Genomic DNA, 24171 nt, shown 5'->3' with positions numbered 1-24171 from the left:
TAGTGGTTGAATAGATACTATAGAGGTCAGTAGTGGTTGAATAGATACTGTAGAGGTCAGTTGTGGCTGAATAGATACTGTAGAGGTCAGTAGTGGTTGAATAGATACTGTAGAGGTCAGTAGTGGTTGAATAGATACTGTAGAGGTCAGTAGTGGTTGAATAGATACTGTAGAGGTCAGTAGTGGTTGAATAGATACTGCAGGGGTCAGTAGTTGTTGAATAGATACTGTAGGGGTCAGTAGTGGTTGAATAGATACTGCAGGGGTCAGTAGTGGTTGAATAGATACTGCAGGGGTCAGTAGTGGTTGAATAGATACTGCAGGGGTCAGTAGTGGTTGAATAGATACTGTAGAGGTCAGTAGTGGTTGAATAGATATTGTAGAGGTCAGTAGTGGTTGAATAGATACTGTAGAGGTCAGTAGTGGTTGAATAGATACTGTAGAGGTCAGTAGTGGTTGAATAGATACTGTAGAGGTCAGTAGTGGTTGAATAGATACTGTAGAGGTCAATAGTGGTTGAATAGATACTGTAGAGGTCAATAGTGGTTGAATAGATACTGTAGAGGTCAGTAGTGGTTGAATAGATACTGTAGAGGTCAGTAGTGGTTGAATAGATACTGTAGAGGTCAGTAGTGGTTGAATAGATACTGTAGAGGTCAGTAGTGGTTGAATAGATACTGTAGAGGTCAATAGTGGTTGAATAGATACTGTAGAGGTCAGTAGTGGTTGGATAGATACTGTAGAGGTCAGCAGTGGTTGAATAGATACTGTAGAGGTCAGTTGTGGCTGAATAGATACTGTAGAGGTCAGTAGTGGTTGAATAGATACTATAGAGGTCAGTAGTGGTTGAATAGATACTGTAGAGGTCAGTTGTGGCTGAATAGATACTGTAGAGGCCAGTAGTGGTTGAATAGATACTGTAGAGGTCAGTAGTGGTTGAATAGATACTGTAGAGGTCAGTAGTGGTTGAATAGATACTGTAGAGGTCAGTAGTGGTTGAATAGATACTGTAGAGGTCAGTAGTGGTTGAATAGATATTGTAGAGGTCAGTAGTGGTTGAATAGATACTGTAGAGGTCAGTAGTGGTTGAATAGATACTGTAGAGGTCAGTAGTGGTTGAACGTACCTTGACCAGCTCCATGACCAGATAGAGTTCAGTGGGTGTGTCCACCTCGTCTATCAGCTGGATAATGTTGGGGTGTTTGACTCTCCTCAGCACTGCCACCTCATTCTCTATCAGGTGCTCCTACACACACACACACACACACCACACACACACACACACACACACACACACACACACACACACACACACACACACACACACACACTGTCTGAGAGAACAGTCTCTCTGTTGATACATGGTACTGGGACGGTCAGCAACACTGTCTGAGAGAACAGTCTCTCTGTTGATACATGGTGCTGGGACTCTGTCAGCAACACTGTCTGAGAGAACAGTCTCTGTTGATACATGGTGCTGGGACCGTCAGCAACACTGTCTGAGAGAACAGTCTCTCTGTTGATACATGGTGCTGGGACGGTCAGCAACACTGTCTGAGAGAACAGTCTCTGTTGATACATGGTGCTGGGACAGTCAGCAACACTGTCTGAGAGAACAGTCTCTGTTGATACATGGTGCTGGGACTCTGTCAGCAACACTGTCTGAGAGAACAGTCTCTGTTGATACATGGTGCTGGGACAGTCAGCAACACTGTCTGAGAGAACAATCTCTCTGTTGATACATGGTGCTGGGACAGTCAGCAACACTGTCTGAGAGAACAGTCTCTGTTGATACATGGTGCTGGGACGGTCAGCAACACTGTCTGAGAGAACAGTCTCTGTTGATACATGGTGCTGGGACAGTCAGCAACACTGTCTGAGAGAACAATCTCTCTGTTGATACATGGTGCTGGGACGGTCAGCAACACTGTCTGAGAGAACAGTCTCTGTTGATACATGGTACTGGGACGGTCAGCAACACTGTCTGAGAGAACAGTCTCTGTTGATACATGGTGCTGGGACTCTGTCAGCAACACTGTCTGAGAGAACAATCTCTCTGTTGATACATGGTGCTGGGACTCTGTCAGCAACACTGTCTGAGAGAACAGTCTCTCTGTTGATACATGGTGCTGGGACGGTCAGCAACACTGTCTGAGAGAACAGTCTCTGTTGATACATGGTGCTGGGACTCTGTCAGCAACACTGTCTGAGAGAACAGTCTCTGTTGATACATGGTGCTGGGACGGTCAGCAACACTGTCTGAGAGAACAGTCTCTGTTGATACATGGTACTGGGACGGTCAGCAACACTGTCTGAGAGAACAGTCTCTCTGTTGATACATGGTACTGGGACGGTCAGCAACACTGTCTGAGAGAACAGTCTCTCTGTTGATACATGGTGCTGGGACGGTCAGCAACACTGTCTGAGAGAACAGTCTCTCTGTTGATACATGGTACTGGGACGGTCAGCAACACTGTCTGAGAGAACAGTCTCTGTTGATACATGGTACTGGGACGGTCAGCAACACTGTCTGAGAGAACAGTCTCTGTTGATACATGGTACTGGGACTCTGTCAGCAACACTGTCTGAGAGAACAGTCTCTCTGTTGATACATGGTGCTGGGACTCTGTCAGCAACACTGTCTGAGAGAACAGTCTCTGTTGATACATGGTACTGGGACGGTCAGCAACACTGTCTGAGAGAACAGTCTCTGTTGATACATGGTGCTGGGTCTCTGTCAGCAACACTGTCTGAGAGAACAGTCTCTCTGTTGATACATGGTGCTGAGACGGTCAGCAACACTGTCTGAGAGAACAGTCTCTCTGTTGATACATGGTACTGGGACTGTCAGCAACACTGTCTGAGAGAACAGTCTCTCTGTTGATACATGGTGCTGGGACTCTGTCAGCAACACTGTCTGAGAGAACAGTCTCTCTGTTGATACATGGTACTGGGACGGTCAGCAACACTGTCTGAGAGAACAGTCTCTGTTGATACATGGTACTGGGATGGTCAGCAACACTGTCTGAGAGAACAGTCTCTCTGTTGATACATGGTGCTGGGACAGTCAGCAACACTGAGAGAACAGTCTCTGTTGATACATGGTACTGGGACTCTGTCAGCAACACTGTCTGAGAGAACAGTCTCTGTTGATACATGGTGCTGGGACTCTGTCAGCAACACTGTCTGAGAGAACAGTCTCTCTGTTGATACATGGTACTGGGACGGTCAGCAACACTGTCTGAGAGAACAGTCTCTGTTGATACATGGTGCTGGGACGGTCAGCAACACTGTCTGAGAGAACAGTCTCTCTGTTGATACATGGTGCTGGGACGGTCAGCAACACTGTCTGAGAGAACAGTCTCTCTGTTGATACATGGTACTGGGACGGTCAGCAACACTGTCTGAGAGAACAGTCTCTGTTGATACATGGTGCTGGGTCTCTGTCAGCAACACTGTCTGAGAGAACAGTCTCTCTGTTGATACATGGTACTGGGACGGTCAGCAACACTGTCTGAGAGAACAGTCTCTGTTGATACATGGTACTGGGACGGTCAGCAACACTGTCTGAGAGAACAGTCTCTCTGTTGATACATGGTGCTGGGACGGTCAGCAACACTGTCTGAGAGAACAGTCTCTCTGTTGATACATGGTGCTGGGACGGTCAGCAACACTGTCTGAGAGAACAGTCTCTCTGTTGATACATGGTGCTGGGACGGTCAGCAACACTGTCTGAGAGAACAGTCTCTGTTGATACATGGTACTGGGACGGTCAGCAACACTGTCTGAGAGAACAGTCTCTCTGTTGATACATGGTGCTGGGACTCTGTCAGCAACACTGTCTGAGAGAACAGTCTCTCTGTTGATACATGGTACTGGGACGGTCAGCAACACTGTCTGAGAGAACAGTCTCTGTTGATACATGGTGCTGGGACGGTCAGCAACACTGTCTGAGAGAACAGTCTCTCTGTTGATACATGGTACTGGGACGGTCAGCAACACTGTCTGAGAGAACAGTCTCTGTTGATACATGGTGCTGGGACTCTGTCAGCAACACTGTCTGAGAGAACAGTCTCTCTGTTGATACATGGTACTGGGACGGTCAGCAACACTGTCTGAGAGAACAGTCTCTGTTGATACATGGTGCTGGGACTCTGTCAGCAACACTGTCTGAGAGAACAGTCTCTCTGTTGATACATGGTGCTGGGACGGTCAGCAACACTGTCTGAGAGAACAGTCTCTCTGTTGATACATGGTGCTGGGACGGTCAGCAACACTGTCTGAGAGAACAGTCTCTGTTGATACATGGTACTGGGACAGTCAGCAACACTGAGAGAACAGTCTCTGTTGATACATGGTACTGGGACGGTCAGCAACACTGTCTGAGAGAACAGTCTCTCTGTTGATACATGGTGCTGGGACTCTGTCAGCAACACTGTCTGAGAGAACAGTCTCTCTGTTGATACATGGTGCTGGGACTCTGTCAGCAACACTGTCTGAGAGAACAGTCTCTCTGTTGATACATGGTGCTGGGACTCTGTCAGCAACACTGTCTGAGAGAACAGTCTCTCTGTTGATACATGGTGCTGGGACAGTCAGCAACACTGAGAGAACAGTCTCTCTGTTGATACATGGTACTGGGACGGTCAGCAACACTGTCTGAGAGAACAGTCTCTCTGTTGATACATGGTGCTGGGACGGTCAGCAACACTGTCTGAGAGAACAGTCTCTGTTGATACATGGTACTGGGACTCTGTCAGCAACACTGTCTGAGAGAACAGTCTCTGTTGATACATGGTGCTGGGACTCTGTCAGCAACACTGTCTGAGAGAACAGTCTCTCTGTTGATACATGGTACTGGGACTCTGTCAGCAACACTCATTCATTTACCACGTTACAACCTGGGTTGCTGAGCTCAGCTGCAATTTGGTGACACAGTCAAAGAAATACAGTGGCAACAACATATTCTCTCTCTCTCTTACCTTTCCACTGCACTTGGCCTTGTCAATGATCTTCAGTGCATACTCCTTCCCAGTGGACCTATAAAGACACACAGCAACACTAGTCCTTCAAATCATGGTATATTGTATTTACTGTAAATCCTTCAAACCAACCCAAATCATGTGCAACCATCTGCCAAACCATAACATTTTTTAACAAGTTTGAAAGGCACTTTTAATAGGTTAGCCAGCTTTGTTTCATCACAAACTAAGATTCTAAGTTCTATCCAACAGTAGACTGAACAGTGTTGCATCCCCATACACAGTCATAGGCTGAAGCATCAGACAGTGCGTGACAGTGTATTGGAGCGTCTAGCCCTTCTGATTAGAGGAAGAAGTCTTCTCTCTGTATATTACAGACAAACTGCTGAGTCAGAAGGGAAACGGTAATGAAGTGGATTTCATGGGCTGAACCTCAGACACACGCACATACACAAACAGTAAATGCTTACTTAAATTCTATAAATGCCTGCTGTCATTAAGCCTTAGAAGCAGTTATGATGTGACGTGGCGCTTATTAAGTCACATTGAAAGCTACTGATCAACGTGGTCATTAATAAATAGGGCTTTTTAAGTCCAACAGCCAAGTGAACATTCCTTACAAATATGAAAGTACAATTGGTATGCTATGAAACTTCCGGTCAAGCGAGAAGTTAAAATTAAAATAAGGTTTTAAATCCATCAATGAGATGTAAAGAAATGTAATATCATTCTTAATTTACATACCGTTCTACACAGTCTTTCACCACTGCAAAGTTTCCGTCTCCTATGACCTTGCCGACCTTGTACTTATCCAGGACGGTTGTGATAGAGCTACAGCTGTTGCCGTTAACTGATGAGGAGAGACGTGTTACAACGGGGCACATCAGAATGCTCTTTCAGTTACTTCCTGTGGCCCACATATATACAGACTGAACAAAACATTAAGAACACCTTCCTAATATTTGAGTTGCACTCCCACCTTTTGCCCTCAGAACAGCCTCAATTAGTCGGGGCAAGGACTCTACAAGGTGTCAAAAGAGTTAAACAGGAATGCTGGCCCATGTTGACTCCAATGCTTCCCACAGTTGTGTCAAGTTGGCTGGATGTCCTTTGGGTGGTGGCCCATTCTTGATACACACAGGAAACTGTTGAGTGTGAAAAACCCAGCAGTGTTGCAGTTCTTGAAACAAACCAGTGCACCTGGCACCTACTACCATACCCCGTTCAAAGGCACTTCAATATTTTGTCTTGATCCTACACCCGGTGAATGGCACACATACACAACCCATGTCTCAATTGTCTCACGGCTTAAAAATCCTTAATTAACCTGTCTCCTCCCCTTCATCTACACTGATTGAAGTGGATTTAACAAGTGACATCAATAAGGGATCATAGCTTCCACCTGGATTCACCTGGTCAGTCTATGTCAGGGAAAGAGCAGGTGTTCATAATGTTTTGGACACTCAGTGTGGAATGACGCACAATACCTACAAGTACTTACTCTGGTAAAACTTGCATTGCAGTGAAATGAATATGATCTCTTTGTTAAGACAATAAAGGATCACTGCGTTTTAATCTAATCAAAGTATAAAGTCATGAATTGCCCATTAACCCAGGCAGCCTAGCTCCTACCCTAGAACTAATATCTGGCCTCTCCTAAAGAGTGACCAGTAATATGATGCAGACACACAGCCCAAGGACGTGTTGATACAGCCTGGCTGTCTCACGCAGAAGCACACAGGTTTTTTCACTTGTTCTCCGCATCACACTTCTCTGTCCCTCTGTTGTGAGCTCTGCTGTGATGCGGCTTGTGTCGCTGAGTAAGCAATTCTAATATAACAACCTGAACCTGCATTGAGGCCCTAGGGGGGATTGGGGATGCATTGGGCCACGTTTTAGGGGTGAGTGAGTGCAGGCAGGAGCTGTGAGAGTTGGCACAGAGACAGGATGACACAGGGTAAAGAGAGGAGAGGAGTAGAAGAGAGGAGAGGAGAAGAGGAGAACTGAAGAAGAGAAGGGAGGAGAGAAGGGAGTGGAAGAAGAGTAGGGAGGGGAGGAGAAAGGAGGAGGGGAGAACAAAAGAGGAGAAAGGAGGAGAGGGGAGAGGTTGAGAGGAGAAGGGAGGGATGAGGGCAGGTGTGGAGTGGCGAAGCAAGGAGGAGGAGGAGAGAAAACAGAAATGAAGAAAATGTCAGAGAAGGGGACACCTACCCTCAGGACTCATGTTATAGGCCAGCTCCAGACTGTGTGAAGACCCGTTCACATTGGAGGCAGACGTGTGATGTGGCGGAATCTGGAAAGGAGGAGAGAAAGAAAGTAAGAGATGAAGAGGGGAGGGAAGGAGAGAAAAAAAGAGGTCAGCATCCTTCCCCTTTCAGCCAACACTCAAGTCAAAACCTGGACACACGTATCACCATGGCAACTATAAATATAAAAAAATGACACACACAATGGATTAGAGGTCAAGGTTAGCTGGGCCAAAGTTATCTGGGCACGCGACTCCCAATCCAATGCTTTGTTTTGACATCAATACTAGCAGGGCGATCGAATTAGCCAGTTACATCTCCGGAGTAATACAACAGGACAGGTCCGCTTCATAACATCGATCCAGAACTAAGCCCTGGGATCTAGGGACATTGACTAATGGTTTTGCTTTAAGTAGCATGCATCTGAAATCCAATATAATGCCATGACAGAGTGTGTCAGGATAACTAGCTCATGGATCCCCGTAGTGTTAGATAGTTTCCTGTCAGAACTCTGAAGCACTAATACAAAACACCCCCGCAATTAAATTGTATGGTTTGGTACTGGCACTTACCCTGTATATGGCTTACATTCTTCTGTTCGTTTTTTTTCCCTCTCTTATTTCTTGTGTTTTTTTTTTGTTATACTATTTTGATATTGAATACTGCAATGTTGGGAAGGGCTTGCAAGTTAAGCATTTCATTTTACTTGTGCAGGCCTTTTGAATTTATTTAAATTGACTGATTTCCTTATATGAACTGTAACTCAGGAAAATCTTTGAAATTGTCGCTTGTTGCATGTATATTTTGGTTTGGTAAGAAAATGTTTGATATTCGACTTTCTAATCCATTATTAGATAGGTAGCTCAATGAAAAGACAGAAGACGGTTCCACAAAAACACGTCTCTTCTGAATTGCTCTTAGAGTTCTCCATTCTGTGGACGTTGTGTGCCTACCCAAACTAACTCAAAAGAAAGTGAGCAGGTATGTATATCACTGTGTTAATTATGCATTTGGCGTAAAATAAGTGTTCTGCCCTTCAGAACAGTACAGGGTGTAAGGAACTATCTTAATGGATAGGCCTCCCCTACTGTCACTTATCAGGCAGAGAAAGAAGAAACACAAACTTTAATGGATCGAAATGAGGACCAATGTTGAAAAGAATGAATAATTTGATGAGGCTTTTTCCCAAAAGAGACAGCTGTGATGGCTGTTTGAATAGGTTATAATAAGACTGCTTTTTCAAGCATTCTTGGCTTTCACATGCGACAGAATCCGCCAAGTCATCCCAGTAATCTTTTCTATTATGGAAGAGAAGGTCTTTCAACACTTCTAGAAGTACATGGACCATAAGGCTTATTTCTGTTACCTGGACTAGAAAAGTGTATGCATTATTTAGTACACTATCTAAAGGAGGAATCTCAAGGTGAAACACCTTTGAACTGGGTGGATTACATCATCAATCTTTCTTTTCAATATGTTATTTTGTGGATGTCTTCAGAGTAACTAAGTTCTATCAAACGTTATGGACCTTTCAAGTAAACACGGTGTAGGTGTTGCCAAACTGTAATAATCATCTTGAGAAGGTTGAAGTGCTGTTGTCTACACTGTCAACAGGTTCAAGCGTTCTGGCCAGCCACTATTCCTGATCTAATGCACTTGAGGTTAAATCATTTGCTACTATATAGTTATTTATAGCATATGTCTAAATATACAAAATCACCCTTCCTATACAGGTACATACAGTACAATAGCATTATCTGGAGATTATAGGTGGTGTGTGTGTGAGACACGGTTTGTGTGTGTGACTCACCTTGAAGCTGTGTATACTGCGGGGGCTGGTGGGGGAGGAGCTATTGGATTTGGTGGACTTGGGGGTGGAGATCGTACTGCTGGGGACACCATTGACTGGAGAGGACAGAGAGAGAGAAAAGAGGGAAGGAGAGAGGGAGGAAGCCATAGTAAGACAATGATAGGGCTAGGGCTGGCCCAACAGGATGTGCCCATGTGGGGAATGGCAAACGAGAGAGGAAGTCCTTTTTCCTCTGGAGAGATGTGGCTGGTTAAAAGTGCATTACTGTTATTACATTGTGTATTCTATTTTTCTTAACTTCTTTGAATACTAAAGGAAATGCCTCTATCACAGGAAGTGATATACGATAGGGCAGGAAATCCATTTGTGCCACAACAAAGTTCACTTTGAATGGGTTTACGTTCACTCAGTTGACAAAACTCTGTACAAACAGTTTTTCACAAGGAATTCAAGTCCATGATCTTTCCTTAAGACCGAGTGCTAGATTTTCTTAAGGTGTAGTGTGGCGTTTCGTGTCTAGAACTGTGTGTGACTGTCCAACTTCCTGTCCGGTCCCCTGTGGGGAGAAGCAGGTTGTGTTTGGCTCCAGCAGACAGACACGCAGGGTCACCCCAGGTGCCTCCGCAGGCTGCCTGGATAATCTGTCTGCAGCTAAGGCCACATGAAAGCTACAACCCTGAGGGTTCAAGGGTACCTCACGCAGCCTACCTCCAGGAACCTCCCTGTGTCACAAACAGTCCTCTCCTCAAACAACAGGGCCAGGCATTGCCTTTCTTTGGAGAAGTCGGCTGTATTGGTAATGGTAGTGTATTTCTGTGAAAGGCCTCATCTGCCACACACTCTAGATTCTTGGCAGGTACACTGCCACACACTGTACCCGTTCCCTGAGACAACCAATCTGGACCTACGAACAACAGTCAGAACCACCAATACAGTACAGCACCTACTAGGAAATGTGATGCCAGACAACTGATGAGATTATTCAATTCAATTAGAAGGGCTCAGTGAAAGCAGCTGAAGACTAAAGCACTGAGGCTAATTTAGTACATGGGTTTGTATCAGCCTGTCCTGCACCAGTCTGTGCTCAGATTCGATGCATACTGTAGAAGCCAGAGAGAGTTTCTGGGCCAGGGCCAGGAAGAGAGGAGAGAGAAAAACACAGAGCGAAAAAGAGAGAGAGCAAGAGCCAGAGAAAGAGAGGGGGAGAAAGAGAGAGCGATATCCAGAGATCTTTAAATAGTCTTGGGTCAGGGTGGCAGGCCAGGGAGGTCCACAGTGGAGCAGAGTTCCTTCAGAGTAATTGATGGCACTTCCCTACACAGCAGGAGGCTGACTGACATTACAACATACTGTACTGAAAGAGACTAACTGGACCTCTCGCAGGGCCCCGTCAGCCACAAGGTCAACCTCAGGCCACGGGTGCACTGACCAAGACTCCAAGCAGTCAGGAACTTCAAAAGGGTTTCATTGGTGCCCTCTCTGAGAAAGACTCATGTAGTGATTATTGTTAAAATATTGTGGTGATGATTAAGGCCAGGAGTTATTCCTGGTTAGGCTTCATGCTCAGGGGAAAACTCAAGGTCCTAGTAATGATAGCTAGCTAGATGAAAATGAGTGGTTTGTTGTGGTTGGGTAATGGGCCAATAGAGTGGGCAGTGCAGGATGTCAACAGGCTTACCTGGGGATTTAACAGGAGACTGACTACTGGTGGAGTAATGGATTGGTCTTCTTACTGCAGAGAGAAAGAGAAAATTGCAAACAAAAATATTTTACAGCTCGAGGTTTCAATGTCCAACTTAAAGCCTCAAAATCAAATTTTAACTGAGCTTCAGATAATTGGCCAAAGTTCGGTAATTGGTCGGTAATTAGTTCGGTAATTGGCCAAATGGCCATTAGCCTGCCAAAATCCTGACACTCTTTTTGAGGTGATTACACTAGTTAGTGTCAGATGAAAATCAGTTACTCAGTCCATCACCCAATAACTGTTTGTGTGTGTGTGTGTGTTTGTTTGTTTGTTTGTGTGTACGTGCATGCATGTGTATACCTATGCCAGGGGACTTGATACGGCGTGAGAGTCCAGGGCTCTTGCTCCCAGCAGCCCTCGTTGGAGTCGGCGAGCGAGCAGAGTATGAGGACTTGAGCACCCGGCATTCTGTGAAGACAACACACACAGGGTTAAAACCACACTCACACACCGACCTCATTTCCTATCTAGCACAATTCAATATAGTCCCCAGTGTTCCAGTCAAACTATTCTAAAATAGCTCCAGCTAGGAACTTGCTCCATAATATAATTGGCTCTCTTTGAGAAAGCATTAAGTACGGAGTGTTCAAGAAGTTAAGAATGTTTAATTCACGCAGAGAGCTTTCCACAAAAAAAAACTCAGTTAAGCGTTTGCTTTTTCCAAACGAACACCACATGTGCAATCGTCTGTGGCTCTGTGCGCGCCATAACTCCATGAAAAATTCACAAGCTGTGGTAATTACGCTATCGTGTCTGCTGCCTGCTGCGCTGCTACCAACGCCGTTGTGCTAGTACACCAGCTGGCAGAGCTGACAGAGCTGCGCTGCATGCTGGAGCAGTAGGTGTCGGGGTAACGAGGTTGGTGGTTCAACTGTTGTAGTGGTGTTGCACAGACACATACAACAGTGGAGGCTGGTGAGGGGAGGACGGCTCATAATAATGGCTGGAACGGAGTGAACGGAATCAAACACCTGGAAACCACGTGTTCAATGTATTTGACACCATTCTACTGATCCCGCTCCAGCCGCTACCACGAGCCCCGTCCTCCCCAATTAAGGTGCCACCAACCGCCTGTGATACACTTCACAGACAGAGCGAGCTGCGTTCAGGAGCAGCATATGACTGGTTACTATAATGAGACTAGTGGTTAAACTGTCTGGGTTAATTGGGGGGTGTTACAGTGCTAGACGCTATTATGACACCGTGAACACAGAGGAGGAACCAACCAACTGTGGCCAATTGGAGACAAATGATTCCCTATGAAGTGGACGTGACCCAAGCCTGTTATTGGAGCAGACCCCAGGTGCGATTCTGTTTACTACAATGCTAGCTACTGTACCACGCAAGTTTGTTTACTTGCAGTGTTGACTTTTTATATCGTTCCCTAAACTGTGTTTGGATTTGACACTGTTCTCCACAATTGAGTCTGACAGTGCAACAGCCCATTGGGACTCCTGTAAGACTTTGCAAAGACTTAGCAGCTGAAAAGAGGTACCTAGAGCAAACACTTGTTTTTGAGAAGACCTAATTCTTCAAATGGAGCATGGCAGGAGAAGTAGGACAAGGAAGCGCTAAAACAACTGAAGAACAGATTCAGCTGAAGAAACTAAACACTCATCGTTAGAACAAACAGTGTTTACACCTGTGTGTGTGCGCGTGTGTGTGTGTGTGTGTTTTAAAGATGCACTATGCAGAAATCACTCTGCCATTTCCTTGTTGCTAACATTTTAATAGTTTGCCTAATTTCTGTTTATGTGAAAAAACAAGCAAGTATAGTGTAGAGAATCATTGTACCATCTAAACTGCAGTGAAATATATTTTCAGCTGGTGCACACAACCGAAAGTAAAAGACACAAAAACTAAACTAAAAAATGGGCCATATAGAAATAGAGCACATAGAACAGATATACCGCTTCTTAGACTTGCTTTCAATGCGAGTGGCAGATCTATACCTCTTTTCTATACCTTTTTTTTTTTTTGTCCAAAAAGTGACATATTGCAGCTTTAAATGTTATGTTACAGGAGCAACACCAAGAAAACAGGATGTAGCTAGAACCTTGGGAATAGTTTGGACAGGTGTCTAAAATTAGCCTGTTTGGATATTATACGTCCTGTCTCCACCTTATCTAGCACAGAGGATAGGGGACTGCAGAGGAGTTGTACTGACATCGGCCTGCTTAAGATAACAATGGGTTAGCTATGGACTAAAGAGGCCATATCCTGCTGCAGTAGGGGGTATCGCTGCGGACATCTTTTAAGTGATTTTCAAGAACGTCTTCTTCTCAACATGGGGACGGTACATATACACATAATGACATTCACTCAAGAACCCTGGAATGGAATGTACTACTACAACTACACCCTACAAAATGTGACTGCAGCCACTTTCCCCTACAGAAGTCAGGAATCTGTGTGTGTTCAGACCGATAGTCTCACACATACTGTAATCAATCGTTTCCCTCTCGGAGGAGAGGAATGAACTAAGATATTGAGTGATGATCACACTATGTTAGAGTCATGATTAAGCATCACGAGTCACCGGAACCACTTTTAGAACAATTATGAGTCTCATTCAACTGAGAAAATGAACGTTCACTGTTGTATAGTTGACAGATAATTATCATGTTCCACCTTTCAGACACACTTCATCCTGACTTCTAGTATGAAAAGGGGAAAGTGGTTTGGCATTGACATCTCTTTAGGGAAGTTACACTATACTATGAGAGACAGAAAGGAGGGGTATGTCCAAAATGGCAACCTATTCCCAATATAGTACACTCCTTTTCACCAGAGCCCTATGGAGGCTCTATAGGGAATAGTGTGCAATTTTTATGACCTTTATTTAACCAGGAAGTCCCATTGAGGTCAGAAGACCTCTTTGCCGAGGGAGACCTGGCATGTCCCACGCACCCTATGAAGGAAATAGGAAGGAAAGTGGGAGGGAAGGGTTGGGACAGAGAGGCCATAGAAATATAGACACTAGAACAGGAATCTACATCTATTTCTATGAGAGAGACCAAGGTTTCACAACATACAGGTGATGTTAGATTTAGTTAGTCAGGCCTACCAGTCACAAAGGCTACAGAAGCCTTACCACTGTGATCCAACAGGAAGTCATCCTGGGCGTAGCGGTACTTCTCTGGGCCGCACGCGATGAACACGTCGTCCTCGCCGAAGAAGTCCTGGAGACAGGTGATCTGGGGAGAGGGAGAGGAAGGTAAGCTAGTGCAGAGGAAGGTAAGCTAGAAGAGGAATCATGTGTAGGTCCTTGAGTTTAGAGGAAAAACTCTGGGCACTAGTTATAGAAATATTATGGGCCCTCGCAAGACATCTTCTAAAGTTCTGTCTAATGGGGTGTACCCATACCATGCATCTCTGTGGAGAATTACCTAATTTCATTTGTGGAAACAGTAGCTCATCCACTATTTAATATGCAGACAGAAGCCGAATGGGAATCCAATCGTTTCACACCCTATTGTACTCACTATTGCATAATCTCTGTGTGAACATCCCACTCTCCAGGACATAGTCTTTCAGATGATTCTACTAAACATCACAATTATATTATAGCTGGATCCCACTCTGGTAGAACTGGAGAAGAACGGGCCATTATTATAACATGTCATGTTGTTGAAGGATGTCTGTGGTATTTCATTATTTTCCGCACATCACTGTGTGTGTGTGTGTGTGTGTGTGTGTGTGTGTGTGTGTGTGTGTGTGTGTGTGTGTGTGTGTGTGTGTGTCGCTACATGCTGACGGCTCACTCGAACAGCCCAATTAAAATCTGTCTGTGATGTGATAGCTCTTTCATGGTTGCTAAGCTCAGTGCCACAATGAACGAGGCAACACTTTACAGCTTACAGCAAAGAGCTGAGGGTCAAAATATCACAACAATAAAGTACTGCAGAGTCTAAATACACTGTCATGTGAGGAAATCACTGCAGCAAGCATTTCTGTTGCGTAGGCTGTTTCTTTATCGCCCTCTCTTCACCTTCCATCTCCATTTTGTCTTCTCTCCACTTCCAGGTTAGTGTTTTTCGTCATGAATCTTGCCCTGGAGGCAGCTCTGCAGATTGGTCACTAGCTGGCACATGATTCTAAACCTAACCTTAACACCACTGCTAACCCTAATGCCCAACCTTAACCACACTGCTAACCCTAATGCCTAACCCTAACCTTAACCACACTGCTAACCCTAATGCCTAACCCTAACCGTACATTCATTTTGACTTGCAGCTGGCCCATCTAGCGGACATCGCTCAGTTCTGCCTCCAGGGCAAGATTCATGACAATAAACGTCAACCTGCCTTCCACCTCTCCTTTCTCTCATGTAATATCTATAGCTACCATGATTTAATCACACAAAGCAGAGGGAGTTGCGCCTACATTACTTATCCACACACACACACACACACACACACACACACACACACACACACACACACACACACACACACACACACACACACAAGCTCCTCTGCATTACTGTCGTAGTGCATTCAGCCCAGGCAGGCAGGGAGTATCAGTGGGTGGACAGGCAGGACGGGGATTCCTTTATCATCATCATCATCATCATCATCTCACCCCCACACACCCCACTCATACTCTGGGAGAGGGGAGAGAGGGTTGACTGGTTGGAGCCAGTTAGGGAGGCAGATGGGACAGCCACAGAAGCTTGGGGGTTGAGGCAGTGGAAGAGGGACTGTGTGTGGTGGGCCTGGACTCTGGAGCAGATGGAGAGCAGTCTGCTGGAGGACCTTCTCTCTCAGGACTGCAGATTTATAAATATGCCAACTCAAAACAGCAACAGCCATCATAACACATTGACCAAAATCCTCTTCCAATACAGATTCCAAATCTCCTCCATCCCCACACATCATTTTAAGGGCTCAGACAGAAACTATGTCATGCTGACTTAATACATGAATGGATGACTTGACTTGGCAGTGTGTTGTGAGGCAAAATCTAAATCAATAGCCATTGGAGGCTGAGAGAGAGAGACAGACAGACAGACAGACAGACAGACAGACAGACAGACAGACAGACAGACAGACAGACAGACAGACAGACAGACAGACAGACAGACAGACAGACAGACAGACAGACAGACAGAGACAGGCAGGAGACAGAGACAGGAGACAGACATGAGACAGACAGGAGACAGAGACAGACAGACAGGAGACAGAGACAGACAGGAGACAGAGAGAGATAAACAGAGACAGACAGAGACAGAGAGAGATAAACAGAGACAGAGAGAGACAAACAGAGACAGAGAGAGATAAACAGAGACAGAGAGAGACAGACAGAGACAGAGAGAGATAAACAGAGACAGACAGAGACAGACAGAGACAGAGAGAGATAAACAGAGACAGACAGAGACAGACAGAGACAGAGAGAGATAAACAGAGACAGAGAGAGATAAACAGAGACAGAGAGAGATAAACAGAGACAGAGAGAGACAAACAGAAACAGACAGAGACAGAGAGAGATAAACAGAGACAGACAGAGACAGAGAGAGATAAACAGAGACAGAGAGAGATAAACAGAGACAGAGAGAGATAAACAGAGACAGAGAGAGACAAACAGAAACAGACAGAGACAGAGAGAGATAAACAGAGACAGACAGAGACAGAGAGAGATAAACAGAGACAGACAGAGACAGACAGAAACAGACAGAGACAGAGAGAGATAAACAGAGACAGACAGAGACAGACAGAGACAGAGAGAGATAAACAGAGACAGACAGAGACAGACAGAGACAAACAGAGACAGAAAGCAGTGAGGTGAGAGGTGTGTGTGTTTGGCAGGCAGTGGCTCTTGGGTGGCATAGCTGAGATGGCTGCCATTCCTCAGCCAGGATCACTTACACTGAGCAGCTGATCACCAGGACAACTAGCCATATGTTGGCGTCGTCATGGCGACGGCTTTAAGACCGGGAGCAGTAGACATTGCTGGAACACTTCAGCTGCCTTTGATGATCTTTCCCATCGGATGAAGGCCTTCACAACACATATGTAACCTACAGGCTACAGATCCTATGAGATGTGATAGTGTACATGCACCATGGATTAAGTCCAGTACCATGAGTACATTGTTAATGAAAAGGACAAACCATATAAGCTAATGTCGTAAGCTGCTCAGTGGTACTGCCAAGTATTAGTATTTTACTAGGATCCCCATTAGCTGCTGCTAACACAGCAGATACTCTTCCTGGGATCCACACCAAACACACTACAGACTCATGTAAAACATTCTAAATATGCACTCACAGTGACACATCAGATATTCTCAGAATCTAATGCCATAAGCATTAGCTGACATGATAGTGAAGTTCAGAACACTGCAGATCTAGGGTCAGATCTCAGGTAAGAAAAGCCAGTAGTTTTCCATCCATCCAGGGCTGAGCTGTCCAGACAGAGTCTGCATTATGGGGACACAGTACAGCGTGTGACAGAGTCTGCATTATGAGGACACGGTGTGTGACAGCCAGCAGCATCAGACTGCTGAGGTGGCCTTGTCACTGTGTCCCCTGCCTGGGTACAGGCCAGTGGTGATGACACCAGCAGACAGGACAGGAGACGTTGGTGATAGTGCGGGGGGAAATCTCTGGGATCTGGAAAAGCAATACGACACTATTATGGGTACAGTACGACACTATTATGGTACAGTACGACACTATTATGGGTACAGTACGACATTATTATGGGTACAGTACACAACACAAGCCCAACACTTTTCACTTTCACACAGACGTTTGACAATTTGACCACAGAAGAGGTACTCCTTTTAGTTGTCAGAGAGGAGAGTGAATTAGATAGGTTATTTCGTATCGCCCCTGGAAACGGTTGCCCGGTTGATTGCCACCTGGGAAACCACTGTGGCGACCCCACAGTGGGGCGATGTGATTGTCCAGGAGGCTTCAGGCCTGGCTACCATCGTGGCAGCCTCCCGGAGGCTGAATAGGACTACTGTAGATCACTGTGGGTCATTTAAGATGGCCTGTGGTTCCCAGGAGGCCAAGGACAGACGGAGATAAGGGGGATACACTCACAGGGTTTTGGAAAGAAAGAGAGGTGAGAAAGAAGGGATAAAAGAGGTCTTTAAACAAGGTTGTTTACAAAATGTCTGCTCCCACAGAAGAAGCACAGTCCCAATTGTGCTGACTACATCCTCTGGAGAGCATCCTCTCTAAGTGCATGCTGAGGCCACGGTACCGTCTGGGGGAATAGTAGTGAACAGATTAATAAGGCAGGATAAGGATGTCAGACCTCATAGTCCATGTTGCTGTTTGTGTTCCCTTGACAACCGCTGCCAGGATCAACAACAGCCAATGGCACACAGACCCTGTCAGGTTGAATTAGTCCTATCCGGGAGATTAATCATTTGGGGGAGGGGGGGAATCTTGTGGCTGTGTGTCTTTGGGGTGTGTGTCTTTGGTGAGTGAAAGTTAATCTTATGTATGTGTCTGTGTTTCTTTGGGGTGACATCTGTAACCTCAGTTTGCCCTCCCATCTCACACACTTTTTCAAATGTTGACCTTTCCTTGTTCTCCGTTTGTCCCTCTCTGCCTCTGGCCTTCCCATCTCTCCTATTCTGCCCTGGCCGACCCAGCAACAGAGAGAAATATGGGTTGAGGACTTGGGGGGCAAAACACACCCCCTAAAACAGCTGTTGTTGTGTGAGAAAGTCAGAACTAAAATATCTGATTTGATATATAATTAACGACTGTTTACTAGTGGTTCAATTATGAGGTTGGCATTTAGATCGACAATGGGATGTTCCTATGAGGATATTGATGTGAAAAATCCATCATTGACAGGCTCATGCTGTGGGCTATAAAACAACAATTTAAACAGATTAAAACATTCAGGATGATGTTATTACTTGCTAGAAGACGGCATGTTTGGAAAACCATCAACAAAAAAGACATTGCTCATCCTAATTTCTTAATTCCATTCTTTTAGATGTGTGTGTATTGTTACATACTACTGTACTGTTGGAGCTGGAGAATCAAGTATTTCGCTACACTCTCAATAACATCTGCTAAATATGTGTACGCAACCAATAAAATTTGATTTGACATTGATGTGAGCTAAAATATCACTTTCACCCAATGGAGAAATGGGCTAAATTATCCCCGAAAGGGACATGGACTCTGACTGAACTGACAGATGTGAAGGCCATTGAGCTAACAACCACTGTGGGACAGAAGGAATCCTACCCAGCTCTCATACAGGACAAGCTATACAGAACATCACAAGACCTTTTACGTCTTGAAACGGAGCTGGAATGTCATCACTCGTTCACAGAGAAAAAGATATTCATCAACTGAAAAGCAAGACAGCAATTCTCATAAAAGGTGAGTGGAGTAGACTAGGCTACAGCTCTCGATCGTTGCTTACTTCCCTTTCCATAATGAAGGTGGTAGCGGGTCGATTAGTGGGTGTACTCTGAGGCGCTGCAGTGGGAGTGAGGATGAAAATATAGACCCCCATTATCATCATCACAGGCCTGACAGCCCAATCGCTGTAATCATGGGGTGGGAGGGTGACAGTAATAAGAGGGTAAGAGGGGTGGGATCTCCCGGGAATGGAGGAGAGAGGGAGTGAAGAAAGAGAGGGATGGTTTGGGAGAGAGAGCTGGTTTACGCAGGAGAGAAGAGAAAGGAGGGAGGGAAAAAGAGGGGGATCGTTTAGAAGGAGCGAGAGAGAGGGAAACTCTGTGCCTACTGCCTTCAGCGAGGTCGGAGTAGCGTACTGCAATGCACAGCACCATGGAAGAGGAGTCAGGACAGAGTGCATTGTGGGATATTGGGGTTGTCCTCACACGGGTTACCAACTATTCAGAGCCGTAGGCTACACACCATAAGTACGAACAGGCAAATGAATCCGCCTCATTCCAAATGTATGATAATTGGATTCCTCTTTTTAAGACTGATTAGCTAGTTAGTTACTCTACGGTGCAGGATACGTAAACTGCTGCTTAATCTGTGAGTGGAGTGTAGACTACTGGTTCATTATTTTAGATTAGAGTGGTAACTCTCCTCACTCATGTTAGACAACCAGCCTTTGACGAGATGGAGGGAGAGGAAAAACACAGAGCTAGGGGGAGAAATTAAGCTCATCATTAGCTAGCTGTGCTGAATTAAGACTAGCGATTAGCGGCTAAACACCGTAGGCTTTTTACCAGCGCAAATTCCAGTTGGCCTCAAATCCATACGGAGGTGGCTTTTGAATAGCCTAAACCACCAAACAACGGAAAAAAGGAGCTGGCTTTGGTATTCATCAGGCCTTCCTCAGTGAGACCGGACAATGGCAGCAGCAAGCGGAATCCAGTCAAATTAATTCGCTTACATTCAAATCACAGTTGAGGGAACATTAATTCTGAGAACCTTTAACAGAGCAGTACCAAAAGAGCGTGTCACTGTGGATTCTCTGCTACCAGGCCATTTAGATGGAAAACCACGGCAATATAACATGATACATACTTAATGACTGGCATTTTATATTACGACACCTAAAGAAAAATGGCTATTCCTCAGTCAAGGCGAATAGCTCAGAGAACGGTGACAACAAAATCTAAATGTCAGAGAGCTTCTCGCTCCATAAAAACACTAGTATTACTGACTGCTGGTGAAATCCCTGTAGCTAAAGACTAGCCTAACTCCCCTGTAGACAACTGAACTCTGGCACACCAGACTACAGAGAACTCAGCCCAGCAGGCCTATCTCTTACACACTCAGACAGCCAGCTGTGTCTCCCCTCTGAGATCTGAGTCACATCCCTGTGCAGTGACATGATCCTATAACGTATACAGTCCACCCCCTCTGATCCTATACCGTAATACAGTACACCCCCTCTGATCCTATACCCTAATACAGTACACCCCTCTGATCCTATACCGTAATACAGTACACCAATCTGATCCTATACCGTAATACAGTACACCCCTCTGATCCTATACCGTAATACAGTACACCCCTCTGATCCTATACCGTAATACAGTCCACCCCTCTGATCCTATACCGTAATACAGTCCACCCCTCTGATCCTATACCGTAATACAGTACACCCCCTCTGATCCTATACCGTAATACAGTACACCCCTCTGATCCTATACCGTAATACAGTCCACCCCTCTGATCCTATACCGTAATACAGTACACCCCTCTGATCCTATACCGTAATACAGTACACCCCTCTGATCCTATACCGTAATACAGTACACCCCTCTGATCCTATACCGTAATACAGTACACCCCTCTGATCCTATACCGTAATACAGTACACCCCTCTGATCCTATACCGTAATACAGTCCACCCCTCTGATCCTATACCGTAATACAGTCCACCCCTCTGATCCTATACCGTAATACAGTCCACCCCTCTGATCCTATACCGTAATACAGTCCACCCCTCTGATCCTATACCGTAATACAGTACACCCCCTCTGATCCTATACCGTAATACAGTCCACCCCCTCTGATCCTATACCGTAATACAGTCCACCCCCTCTGATCCTATACCGTAATACAGTCCACCCCCTCTGATCCTATACCGTAATACAGTCCACCCCTCTGATCCTATACCCTAATGCAGTCCACCCCTCTGATCCTATACCCTAATGCAGTACACCCCTCTGATCCTATACCATAATGCAGTACACCCCCTCTGATCCTATACCATAATACAGTACACCCCCTCTGATCCTATACCATAATACAGTACACCCCTCTGATCCTATACCGTAATACAGTCCACCCCTCTGATCCTATACCGTAATACAGTCCACCCCCTCTGATCCTATACCGTAATACAGTACACCCCCTCTGATCCTATACCGTAATACAGTACACCCCCTCTGATCCTATACCGTAATACAGTACTCCCCTCTGATCCGATACCGTAATACAGTACACCCCCTCTGATCCTATACCCTAATACAGTCCACCCCCTCTGATCCTATACCGTAATACAGTACACCCCTCTAATCCTATACCGTAATACAGTACACCCCCTCTGATCCTATACCGTAATACAGTCCACCCCTCTGATCCTATACCGTAATACAGTACACCCCCTCTGATCCTATACCGTAATACAGTCCACCCCCTCTGATCCTATACCGTAATACAGTCCACCCCCTCTGATCCTATACCGTAATACAGTCCACCCCTCTGTTCCTATACCCTAATGCAGTACACCCCTCTGATCCTATACCGTAATACAGTACACCCCTCTGATCCTATACCGTAATACAGTACACCCCCTCTGATCCTATACCGTAATACAGTACACCCCTCTGATCCTATACCGTAATACAGTACACCCCTCTGATCCTATACCGTAATACAGTACACCCCTCTGATCCTATACCGTAATACAGTACACCCCTCTGATCCTGTACCGTAATACAGTACACCCCTCTGATCCTGTACCGTAAAAAAGTACACCCCTCTGATCCTATACCGTAATACAGTACAACCCCTTTGATCCTATACCGTAATACAGTACACCCCTCTGATCCTATACCGTTATACAGTACACCCCTCTGATCCTATACCGTAATACAGTACACCCCTCTGATCCTATACCGTAATACAGTACACCCCTCTGATCCTATACCGTAATACAGTACACCCCCTCTGATCCTATACCGTAATACAGTACACCCCCTCTGATCCTATACCGTAATACAGTACACCCCTCTGATCCTATACCGTAATACAGTACACCCCTCTGATCCTGTACCGTAATACAGTACACCCCCTCTGATCCTGTACCGTAATACAGTACACCCCCTCTGATCCTATACCGTAATACAGTACACCCCCTCTGATCCTATACCGTAATACAGTACACCCCCTCTGATCCTATACCGTAATACAGTACACCCCTCTGATCCTATACCGTAATACAGTACACCCCTCTGATCCTATACCGTAATACAGTACACCCCTCTGATCCTATACCGTAATACAGTACACCCCTCTGATCCTATACCGTAATACAGTACACCCCTCTGATCCTATACCGTAATACAGTACACCCCTCTGATCCTATACCGTAATACAGTACACCCCTCTGATCCTATACCGTAATACAGTACACCCCTCTGATCCTATACCGTAATACAGTACACCCCCTCTGATCCTATACCGTAATACAGTACACCCCTCTGATCCTGTACCGTAATACAGTACACCCCTCTGATCCTGTACCGTAATACAGTACACCCCTCTGATCCTATACCGTAATACAGTACACCCCTCTGATCCTATACCGTAATACAGTACACCCCTCTGATCCTATACCGTAATACAGTACACCCCTCTGATCCTATACCGTAATACAGTACACCCCTCTGATCCTATACCGTAATACAGTACACCCCCTCTGATCCTATACCGTAATACAGTACACCCCTCTGATCCTATACCGTAATACAGTACACCCCCTCTGATCCTATACCGTAATACAGTCCACCCCCTCTGATCCTATACCGTAATACAGTCCACCCCCTCTGATCCTATACCGTAATACAGTCCACCCCTCTGATCCTATACCCTAATGCAGTCCACCCCTCTGATCCTATACCCTAATGCAGTACACCCCTCTGATCCTATACCCTAATGCAGTACACCCCCTCTGATCCTATACCGTAATACAGTACACCCCTCTGATCCTATACCGTAATACAGTACACCCCTCTGATCCTATACCGTAATACAGTACACCCCTCTGATCCTATACCGTAATACAGTACACCCCTCTGATCCTATACCGTAATACAGTACACCCCTCTGATCCTATACCGTAATACAGTACACCCCTCTGATCCTATACCGTAATACAGTACACCCCCTCTGATCCTATACCGTAATACAGTACACCCCCTCTGATCCTATACCGTAATACAGTACACCCCTCTGATCCTATACCGTAATACAGTACACCCCTCTGATCCTGTACCGTAATACAGTACACCCCCTCTGATCCTGTACCGTAATACAGTACACCCCCTCTGATCCTATACCGTAATACAGTACACCCCCTCTGATCCTATACCGTAATACAGTACACCCCTCTGATCCTATACCGTAATACAGTACACCCCTCTGATCCTATACCGTAATACAGTACACCCCTCTGATCCTATACCGTAATACAGTACACCCCCTCTGATCCTATACCGTAATACAGTACACCCCTCTGATCCTATACCGTAATACAGTACACCCCTCTGATCCTATACCGTAATACAGTACACCCCTCTGATCCTATACCGTAATACAGTACACCCCTCTGATCCTGTACCGTAATACAGTACACCCCTCTGATCCTGTACCGTAAAAAAGTACACCCCTCTGATCCTATACCGTAATACAGT

The 24171-nt window shown here is 45.5% G+C and overlaps 1 protein-coding gene across 3 annotated transcripts in view; it reads right to left on the bottom strand.

Annotated features, from left to right (window-relative positions):
• The window catches only part of LOC106602362 (serine/threonine-protein kinase DCLK2), an 85690-nt gene that overhangs the window by 13170 nt on the left and 48349 nt on the right, over positions 1-24171 (bottom strand). For 2 of the 3 annotated variants that reach the window (XM_045716590.2, XM_045716592.2), the window contains exons 3-10: positions 13850-13979; positions 11083-11190; positions 10717-10770; positions 9039-9133; positions 7194-7275; positions 5727-5832; positions 4983-5040; positions 1127-1246 (exon numbers count right to left, since the gene is read on the bottom strand). In XM_045716590.2, the coding sequence (XP_045572546.1) occupies positions 1127-1246; positions 4983-5040; positions 5727-5832; positions 7194-7275; positions 9039-9133; positions 10717-10770; positions 11083-11190; positions 13850-13979 (753 nt within the window). The remainder of the gene's footprint in view (positions 1-1126; positions 1247-4982; positions 5041-5726; positions 5833-7193; positions 7276-9038; positions 9134-10716; positions 10771-11082; positions 11191-13849; positions 13980-24171) is intronic. The other variant, XM_045716591.2, reaches the window with a different exon arrangement.

Source organism: Salmo salar, chromosome 04 (assembly GCF_965601325.2).
Source record: "Salmo salar chromosome 04, fSalSal1, whole genome shotgun sequence".
Classification (NCBI taxonomy): domain Eukaryota; kingdom Metazoa; phylum Chordata; class Actinopteri; order Salmoniformes; family Salmonidae; genus Salmo; species Salmo salar.
This window is presented reverse-complemented; position numbering and strand designations above follow the sequence as displayed.